The sequence below is a fragment of the Helicoverpa armigera genome, chromosome 3 (assembly GCF_030705265.1).
Source record: "Helicoverpa armigera isolate CAAS_96S chromosome 3, ASM3070526v1, whole genome shotgun sequence".
In the NCBI taxonomy this organism is placed as follows: Eukaryota; Metazoa; Arthropoda; class Insecta; order Lepidoptera; family Noctuidae; genus Helicoverpa; species Helicoverpa armigera.
In genome coordinates this window covers 11,755,281-11,766,015 of record NC_087122.1, presented here as the reverse complement: position 1 = coordinate 11,766,015, position 10,735 = coordinate 11,755,281, and the positions used below count along the sequence as shown (strand labels likewise).

General features: G+C 36.1%; 2 protein-coding genes across 4 annotated transcripts in view; one reads left to right on the top strand and one right to left on the bottom strand.

Moving 5' to 3' along the window:
• Nucleotides 1-485: 485 nt before the first annotated feature.
• Nucleotides 486-4,261, bottom strand: LOC110372926 (protein FAM8A1). The gene is made up of 4 exons (XM_021329954.3): nt 3,839-4,261; nt 3,453-3,591; nt 2,619-2,745; nt 486-2,376 (listed from the first exon to the last, which is right to left on the bottom strand). Exons 1-4 carry the CDS (start codon nt 4,167-4,169, stop codon nt 2,053-2,055), a joined length of 921 nt encoding a protein of 306 aa, XP_021185629.1. The 5' UTR covers nt 4,170-4,261; the 3' UTR covers nt 486-2,052.
• Nucleotides 4,262-4,725: 464 nt separating this feature from the next.
• The window catches only part of LOC110372886 (beta-arrestin-1), a 55,314-nt gene continuing 49,304 nt past the window's right edge, over nt 4,726-10,735 (top strand). The window contains exon 1 of one of the 3 annotated variants that reach the window (XM_021329894.3): nt 4,726-5,118. The gene's annotated coding sequence lies outside the window, so the exon portion shown is untranslated. The remainder of the gene's footprint in view (nt 5,119-10,735) is intronic. The other 2 variants (XM_021329891.3, XM_021329896.3) reach the window with 2 other exon arrangements.

Sequence of the window (10,735 nt, the reverse complement as noted above, 5' to 3'; positions counted from 1 at the left end):
GACTAAATGAAAAAATATTTTACTTAAAAAAATACGTATTAGGATAGTTTTGGATGCATTGGGGACTTATTAATTATTCCTACCTACCTTAAATTTGCCCATTGGTCGACTACTGACTACTCGCTATGCATATTCCTCATAAGCAACGGTCAACTTCCCCAAGTACCTCGTCGCGAAATTTCACGGATAGCGTGGAAGCTGATAAAGGTACGGTATACGGTATACCCCTGTGGGAACCATTAGGATAAATTGGGAGTAGATATAGCTAGTGCCATAGATAGGTCATAGGATACTTTTTATCTGGGTGCGAAAGAAAGTTACCTCGCCTCGGGGCCCAGGTGAAATTGCGGGAAACAGTTCTTTAAACTAACACGCTATGAAATGCTACGAAGTTTCATATTGCTTCTTCTAGAAATTAATATTTGTATCAATATTGATTTAGGAATTGAGATAGGAATTAGTTTCAACACAATAAAACAAATTCATGATTTTTACATTTTATTTCAATATTTACAATTTATTACACAAAAATAAATATCACAATTTCGTAACTTAGGATTTTTGATTGGTTTATGGTACTTATTTAGTGTAAAATACACGAATTAGTAGGTATATGAGATACGATCACACACAACCATTTATATGCAAATAACTAACTTCTTTCATATTACACATTTATTACTGAGTATAGTTAATAAAAGAAATAAATGTGTACAGTACAATGTGCGAATGTACCTACACTTATTATAACAGCAAAAAAAATACTTTGGGCGAGTATGCTAGTCCTTGCCAGCGACTCGCACGATTTTCCGAGCCGCCATAAAGTTTGGCGAATAGCGATATAATGGCTAATAATACATTTTACTGTACCATTTTACCATACTAACCAGAGATGGGTAATCAGAATTTAAGCCTACAATCCTAGATGCAAAACTATATAACACTTTATTTTAATTTAAAAATCACAAAAATACATTTGATTATTCTATGTATAACTGTATAACACATCAAGGTACATATTTTAAGAAAGTACACCCACTAATTATTATTCTTACTGGAATTTCTCATACAAAAATAATGCACCGAGATAAACTAATAATATGAATAACTTACACACAAAATCTCTTAACGTAATAGGAATAAATTTATAACCAAACAAGTAAATAAAATAAATCTTTGTTAACCAAATACCTACAAAAAAAAACTTTTTACCTCACTTTTTTCTACGTTGCCCGTAACCCTGATGCAATCATTCTATAATAGTAATGGCCTAAAACTGAATGCATGGTGTATACGAAGAATTTGAAGAGTTATAAAATTGGTATTTGTTATCTTTCTTGCACACCCAGTACAATTTTTTTGTGTACTTAAAATAGCAGGGCTCAGATTTTAGAGCGACAGTGGCAAACATGTATGTATTTCCATGAGTTGCCTTAGTTTTATATAAAAAAATAAGACACAAAAACACATCAATAATTAATTCAATTCGGAAAAAAGGAAGGGTCCACTAACACTCCAATCAGAAAGCAGAATATTCTAGATCTCTGGACAGTACCTTATAATTCTTGCGCTATCTCTAATATACTATGTAATGAAAGATTACATATGAAAAATACTTTCTGCGTCGTTTGAAAAGCTTTAAAGAACTATATCGTCGAGTACAGTATCCTCATACTTGGGATATTCTTGATCGAAAGGTATGCCCATGTTACGTTACTGCGTTTGTACGCGCCAAATCACCAGTACCACCTTTATGTGGCTAACAAATGAAAATGTGTATATGCGTCAGGTACTGTCCAGGGCAAAGCTTTAAAATTACATTGACAAATTATTTATCAAGGAGTTATACATTTTGAAGTGTTATCCAAGACGCTAGATGTGCTCCATAGTTAGCTGGTGGGATAAAAGTATAACGTTTTCACAAGAGGTTCTTGTTTCAAATTTGAAAAATCCCACCAACAAATTAGGGAGCAGCCGTAGTCACCGCGTATCTAGTACGACACGGTCGTTATAATAATCACATACATTCTGAATACAAGTGGAACACGCAACTCAAGGAGCGTGTCGTCTCGGGGGGAACATGTTTTCCTCTACAACAATAACACCGCAAAGGAGATCGTAGCCCGTGCGGTTATGACGAAAGACAAAGAGAACAACGCATAGAGGGAACAGTAAGGATATGAGGAAATTCTTCATCAGAGATCTTACTAGAGCCACGGTGAAGGAGAGAGTTCGGCCAGGGTACAGCAGGACAGTTTCCCGAGGTCTGCCCTCGACTGGTATGACAGCTGAAGCTGTTACTATGCGGATACCAAGTAATGCTTTGCCGGGCGTAGCGCCACCGGTTCGTCCGACGCTGCTGGATAAGCAGAAAGCCTGAAATTGTAATGAAATTAAATACAGTTAAATATTCAGATAATTAACTTGATAAAAAAATATGTGACAGTTTCTTTTTTGAATCTTTCAAAGCTATTATTAACGGCAGGGTTTCTGCGGTCTTGCTTTAAACCTGGGAGAAACAGACCACAGAAATTATGTGTTTATATCTTAAAAATCTTTGGAAAACAATGGGGGATCTCTGCTTGAGTTGATGGTTATGTATGATCATAGGCACTTACCTCAAAAATGCATACAAGTATTCTGTAGATAACTTCAAGAAACAGAATCTCTGAGGTGAGCTCCATCGCATACTTGTAGTCATCATAATGTTCACTGAACTTGTAGAAATCAAACTTCTCCAGATCACTGAAATATTAATGTTATGTAAAATATAAGTACATGGGTAGGTTAATTTATTCATGAAAGTATAGTACAGCTATAAAACAGTCAATTTAAATCTGATTAAAATTACAACTTAATGATAAATCAACATTTTTAAATTAAGGTAGGAGAATAGTATTCCTAATATATCATATTATTATAGAATCAGGTAAACACAAACACACCAACACTACTCTTGCAAACCAGGAAAGAATAACATCATTCATTCATAAGATAACAAATCAATACTAAATAAAATGTCACTTTTTAAAAATCCTTTCTTTATCTTTGAGACAAAACAACACAATGTTTACTTGATTGCACAATTTTTACTTGATTATCAAAAAAATGTGATACCAAAATGCAATACGTGTTTGAAAAAAGAATGGTATATTTCATGTATATGCCATAGGACCTTATTTATAATTTTTCATACTTTTATAATATTAGTAATATTATAAATGCGAAGGTAACTCTGTCTGTCTGTTACCTTTCACATCTAAACCACTGAACTGATTTTAATAAAATTTGGTACAGAGATAGTGTTGACCTTGAGAAAGAAGATAGGATAGTTTTTATCCCAGAATTTTCAAGAATTCTCTTGGAAACGCGATACAACCAAAGTTTACACCGGCGAAGCAGCGGGTGGAAGCTAATTTACCATAAACTTTTCTTAAATAATACCAACTTACATCAATTCAAACATATCCACCGCCATGAATGTCACAATGAGTTTGACAATAAACAGGAGCATGAAATCAATGAACTCGGCAACAAGCCGCTTGTGGAGCGGTGGGATCACATACTCGTAGCCACCGTGACGAGCTATCACTGCAACAGAAATATTGATTGCTAGTACAGAATAAAATATCAGTGATATTATTTACAAAACCAGACCACCCACCAAACCATACACGTACTAGTGTTTAACATTAGGATACCAATACTATTCTACAGTGTTACATGATATGTTTTTGTAATTTGTAATTATTTGTGTTGATCATATTCATCAAAAACAAATATAACAAGGAAAGATGATATATTTTATAGGTTATATGTTCGTAGTCGCGTTAAATACCTTCAGCGGGCGTAAGAGTTTCAACCTGAGGTTGAGTTTCGGGAGCGTTCCGAGGAGGGTTGGGCACCTGGAAAGGCACTTGAAACTGATAGTTGTTATTCAACAGCGGGACATTTGTAGCATTGTTCTGCAACCCTTGGAATGTCATCATATAGTAAGGAAAACACGTAGATAGATTCTGATACATCTGAGCTTGCTGAATCCATAGTCGAAGAGCTTGAAAATACGCTTCTCGTTCAGACACAACCGGTGGCGCATCGCCTTCTCCTCCGCGTTCAGCACCTGCAGCAGGGCCTACTCCGTTTTGCACAAGTCTTTCTGACTCCGACATTATGAACGCTTAGAAAATTATCTAATTAGATATTTTCATTTGTATCTAAAATAAAGTACACGTCAGTTTGTTGACTTTAATTTGTTTTGACATTTTTGACTTTGACTAACCACCAACGCTGTCGCTGTTCTTTTTTATTTATGCTTCGGATACATGTAACAATTTTGAAGTGGTGATCGATTTAGTGCCCGACGTTTAGTCGATTTCATAACACTGTCTCTTGGACCGTACTTCAAATGTTACCTGTGAGAAAAAAAAAATGGGAAACAAAAGTTAATAAAAAGAATCAAAAATTTTTCTTACAAAGGAGATATTCAAAAGACAGTAATTTATGATATGACATAGAATACGGAAAAAGATAACCGGCAAACTAAAAACAAACCGGGCGAAATAATGGTTTTACTTTTAAAGTTGTGGATTTAACGATGGGTTGCGGATTTTTTGTGTCTGAAACAAAGAATAAAATTAATTAGTTAAGTATTTCATAGCAAATATTACTACAGAAAGGAAATTATTTCTGACATATAAATAAACGCCTACGATTTAAAGTTTTTTTGATAATCTGGTAACATTTCTTATGTCAGGCAGCCGTCGTGCTAGCCGAATGGCCGATGCAAACGTCGGACTCGAAAGACTTGCTCGACTTCGTACTACTACTGCGTGCGCAAATAATGGTGATGTGAATTGGGTGGTATAGAATCGTAGAGTGAACATTTATGTTTTAAAGTTGTTTTTTATATGACAGCTTGTATACCTGTGACGCTGTGCCATATTATTTCCCAGTGTTGTGTAGCATTTATCTCTGAATAAACGTTGGTATAACGACAGAGTCAGCTGTGGACTAATCAGTAATTTACAGAATTTAGCTGGATACTATACGATGTGTTCCATGACGGACTAGTGGTAAATACAGAGAAGCTTACGCGCAATTCTTCTTGACCGGTTGTATGTAAGTATTTACTGTGAATTCATTGAAGGTTACAATGTTTCCTGATACGTACCTATCCTCCGGTTTATTTTTATGAATTATGTGTTTTTATCTGGAGAGAATAACTTCTCGCTGGACGGAAGAGGGCTATCATAATGTTATCATTGTGATTAAGAGTGTTGATTTTGGTGAAATGCCATAATAAAGTGCGTCACGCCTTTTTAAGGCCCCTAAACAGTTCCTTTGCAATGAAATAGTAAGGTTATTTTCAGTAAATTGGATGGTTCTCATTAGTGTCAGAAACGTTGTTTGTCCTAATGAACTTATTCTTTTCATCATTTTTTTTTCATAATAAATATATTTGCAGTACTAACAGTGTTTCAGGTGTATTCATGTTTCATAATTTGTTTATTTGTTCATGAGATTCTGAGCTTTCTAAAACGAAAATGTAGGCTATTTCAGCACTTAATGATTATTGATTAACCAGGTTGATCAAAAAAGCTAGTTATTAAATTCATTGGAACATATCTCCCAATGGGCACTGATTTTTAACTGTCCACACAACCATAAAGTTGATGCACGGAGCACACACTTACTTCCATAGAAGACACTACCATCAGGTATTATAACTCATTAAACTTTGCAATTTATATTTACTCAACTCCTTGTTTATAGAACATTATTTTTGAAAACTTTTTACCTGGAGTGTATCCATTGCATTAGTTCTAAATAACTCAAGTTCAAAGAGTGTTTCTATTATAAGTTGTCCACTCACTGTATACATATTTTTAGTCTCAACGTATCTTTAATTACTTTGATAGTCAGTGTAAATTAATAGTTATGAATTTACAATCAAACCACATGTAATAATAATGTCATTGTTAATGACTATTGATATCATGGCTCTTAAATGTGGTGAGAACACATGTTTTCCCCCATTCATTACAAAATTAAATTACCTAATACCTAACTATAATTATGCACCAATGATTATTCCATTGGCATAATAGCAAAATAATTAATTTATGTCAAAAAAGCTATTTTTGGCGAGTTGCTTGACAAGATCTGGTTTTACTGATCAACTTTTGTTATTAAATAACATTATGTTTTTGAAATCATCTCATAGCATGTTCTTGTTTTCTTTTCCTTGTGATTGTATTAATTTATGTAAACAAAATATGTCAGACAGATAAAAGTAAAAAAACAAACAAGTTTTGTGTCCTATTCACTAGATTAGCTAGTCACAACAAGCTTTGTCTACAAACTAATGTAGTAATCTATTATTATTAAAAACCTCCTTCTCATTCCGTCTCTTGTAATTTCATAATAGACTCCTTCTGAATTCAACAGAATAGTAGAATCATATCAAAGTAAACTGAACATGCCAGACCTTACCGTCCAACACATGGCCACTACAGTAATATTCAATTACTTGACGTGTTAATCTAGTAATGAATACTTCTATTTGCGTATATGAATATTATGACGCCACTGGAAGGCCGCAACGTGATAAAAATTTTGTAAACTCAATTATCATATAGTACAATGTACCTACATAGCAAGAGCAAAGTAAAGTCGTGTCGACATTTATTTTAATATAGTTATGTGGTGTTGTTTTATTTTGCAGCCATATAAAGAGCTGGCGCCGAGTGGCGACTATTTCAATTAAAATTTACATCGCATAGAACACGACTGCATTACGCTTCGGGATATACGCTTTTGTACGCGTGCGTCGCGTCGCCACGCGTTAATACCGACAATAGCTCTTCACTAATAAAGGCCAGAGCTCTCGAATAAATAACCAAGAATGCCTAACATCTTGAGCAGCAGTAGCTTAAATTATAAACATTCAATATTGATCCTTTCCTCATCTTGTTTTTTGTATTTTTTTTTCTTATCACTCGCAACTCTATTAATAATATGACGAGGAAATTCACTGTCATGATATCAAAACGTGCCATCAACAAAGGTCAGATATGAACATTATCTAAAATCTATTGATGGAGTTTTGATATTTTGAATGTGTCACGTCGTTTTCTATATTATTGCCAATACCTACTACCTAGTCTTGTTTAAATTGCCATTAATTTGAACCTTAGACACTTCAAAAAAAATACGACGCATTAGACTTTGGCACATCTGATAATAAGTTCAGTAATGTATGCTATCATGCGTACGGTAAAACTGCCAGGCTCAAAAGTAAAAAGATTTGAGTCTGGTTTGCAACTTGATATCCCCGTAAAACCAAGCTTCTAGCTTGTTCAAATTCTCACAAACAGCTGATTAAAACTCCGCTTCTATCCTCAAAATGGTCATGCAATCATATGAAAGCCACAAATACCATACCATAATGGGCTATAGAACCTATTAAAGTAACAATTAAATTATTGGTCTCTGAAAGGGTGTCCACGAAAGTGGATGAACAAGGAACATTATCCTTTCATAGCGTGTTGGACATGTTTCTCCAACAATACTATATTTTGAAGTGCACTTAAGCATGCCAGGATTATAAGCAGACGGCACGAACCGTTACAAACACGAAGTTAGCGGGATATTTCGGATTACTTCGTTATGCAATGGATGGGTAACAAGTGGGTTAGTTAACATCCTCGACCGGATAATTGGATCAGGGTCTGGCAGACGCGTGTAATCGTCCTTTCGGCTTTGATCTTATAACCCATCTTTAGTATAGACGACACAAGCGAAAGATTATTTCTTTGTACCTTTGAATAAAGGGTTACAGAAAGGGCGAACATGAGGTATTATACTAAAGCATACATAGATTTTGCTGCTTATAATTATGCCTAATTTCACCAGCGATGAATAGATAAAAGTTGCGCAAAAATAACGTGTCTTTCAAGAAACCCACGGGTCACTCAGGAGGCACCATTAAAACTACACATTCGAGTCGTGAATCAGTGTGGCGAGTCCAGTCAGCTATCTGATCTATGACTCATTGGCTGGGTCCTGTTTGGGTTTCAAGCAAGATTTCATCGTCATGTGATTAGTCACAGCCGTCGGCACTTTGTACAGGCCCAGGAATGTGTTCAAAATAGATAAAATAATAAACATTGTATACAAGCTTTTATATTTAAGCTTTTGACAGCGAAATAGGGAATTCAAAAGTTCACGCCTCGGATATATCATAGTTTCGCAACTTGCTCTCTTAACTGTAAGAGCAGTTTAATGCAGTTTGAAGAAGCCAAGTATTTAAAGTATTCAGTCGTGTGCTGCGTCATCTTATATCGTGCCGGCCATTCCCACGGGCGATGCAAACTAATTTATCCCTTCGCTCTAAGGATTAAGGATCTGATTGGTTTGTGATTGCTTTGCGCCGGTCCCTGTAGCCCACATCGACGGCGGCGGCCACAATAATTTGTTCCGCTTTATTTGCCAACCTACAACGATCACTATTACAGTTATGGCATGATTTTAGAACGATAAAACTCGCGAACACGTAAACACTTGAGTTTGTATTTCCGAACGATGTCTTCAAGAGCACTCCAGCCTATTTAAACCCATTAAAGGACTCTCAATAGTAACGTCTGATTGTCTTTATTTGTTGATGTTTACTCGGGAATTTTATTCTGATCTATTCAATTCCGATCTAAATGTTCGCTGACCTTTTGCTGTGTTTGGAGCGCGGAGTCACAACTATTGTGAGTGACACCTTTGATCTCGCTTGACGCTTTGGCTGCATTTAAATGCTCAGGTGCGCTGTTAAACGATGCGGCGCTTCCTTTTATTTTTTGTTTACATCCACCTGGCGCCAGTCGGCCAGCGCCAGAACGTGAGGCGCACCACCGACAGACGAGACGGCTCACTGCTTGGGAACAGATGCTCCACTACCCGACGATACTATTTCCATCTCACAAAAGGTACTGTTAAGAATGTACTGCAAATCGTGCTTAAGTCACGAATACCGGACTGATCCCTGGCACCATCAGTCAGCAAGCACGCGTTAGCATTAATCAGTACAATTAACATGTCTGGACTCATTGTTACGTACAATTATCGTCTAATTTATGTTTAGCCAAACAATATAGACCGGAGATGCGAGATTCCATGATATAATATTCCACTCTGAGGATCTTAAGATGACGTAGATTGTTACAACTAAATTGAGAATGACATAACGCTACAATTTAACTTCGCATACAATGAGCTGTTAACCCAATAGCCACAATGTTGTTTATGATTTTCTTTAGTCGTTTCACGCTTCGTACGAACTTAACGAGTAGTAACATTTCATGGGAAGCTACAGACTTGTACAAAAACTTGCCCGATGTAAGGATTCATCTCACGTAGCATTCGACACGTCCTGCTTTAGCTGACAAACTTCAAGGGAATAAAGGGCAGTAAAGGTGTTTCCTTAATGTGTGTTAACTTGGATCACGCCCAATGAATATTGAATGGCATCAGACGATTAAATGGAAAAAAAGCTATAGCTGGTAGCATATAAATGTATTTGAAAAGCCGACAATTGGTCCCGGGTGAGAAGCCAAGCCCGAAGTGACTCGGATGGAGGGGACTCTGGCACGGGTCATCAAGTATGCATGAACGACGGTTTCCGCCACGAGCGACGTGCTCCTATCCCAACTGATAAAAATACCATGCCGTGATGTTTCTCACGTCCACGTATTTCGGTTATGGATTTATTATTGACTTTCGATTTTCCTCTACCTCTCGTACAATTAATTGGGAAAAATTATAAACGAATACCTATATTTAATTAAAAGGAAATAACAGGTTTACTATTAATAGTTCTCAAAAATTAAAAATATCCATTGTGTATGTACTGGTAAGGAATGCGCTGTGGACTGAAAACAGATAAAGCAATCTGTAGAACACTCCACACGACCGCTGACGTCACTGTTGTACTCAACTGATGCTCATAGCCGTAATGTTCGAGAGTACTCCGCGTCTGACGTTCACCGGAGTACGATAATACGGACTGATCTTGATACAAGTGGAGTGAACCAATAATAAGATGAATGGTACTGAACACATACTATTACCGATTCTAGAGGATTTTTACTGGATTGGTTCTCTGTGATTGTTTACACACAGTCATAATATGGATTTATTTTATTGAATTCTATTTCTTCTTCAGTATCACTTCTTTTTGCCCGTGTATCTAAAACTAACATAAAGTGAGATCCATTCAAGACATTTCCTTCTTTACATTACCATGTTCTAGCAGGTAATGATTTCGCAGTATCGATTAATATGTGTCAATGTGACGTGTTCGAGTATATTACGATATGAAGGGCGAGCCGCGATTCGTCAGAAATCGTTTTATAATTCAAACGCCAATCAATTGTGTTGTACCCGCACAATGCCACAGAGGTAGCGGCGTATCTTCCCTTCAGATCCCTAATGTACCCGATTCAAAAATGTATTCGTATTTTTTCTCGTTCACTTTTTTCCCCATATTCATTATTTTCGTTGTGAATGTCACAACACATTTTTTGTGAAATGTTGTGTTCATTATTTTCTATGTATGAATAGGGAGGTTACTGTCGAATTCTCACAGGTATACCAAAATAACTATTCTATTTTGGATAAAAGGACAACGTTGAATTTGTGTCTGTAGGTGTCCTGCCGCCTACTGAAGATACATAAAAGGATTGTCCAG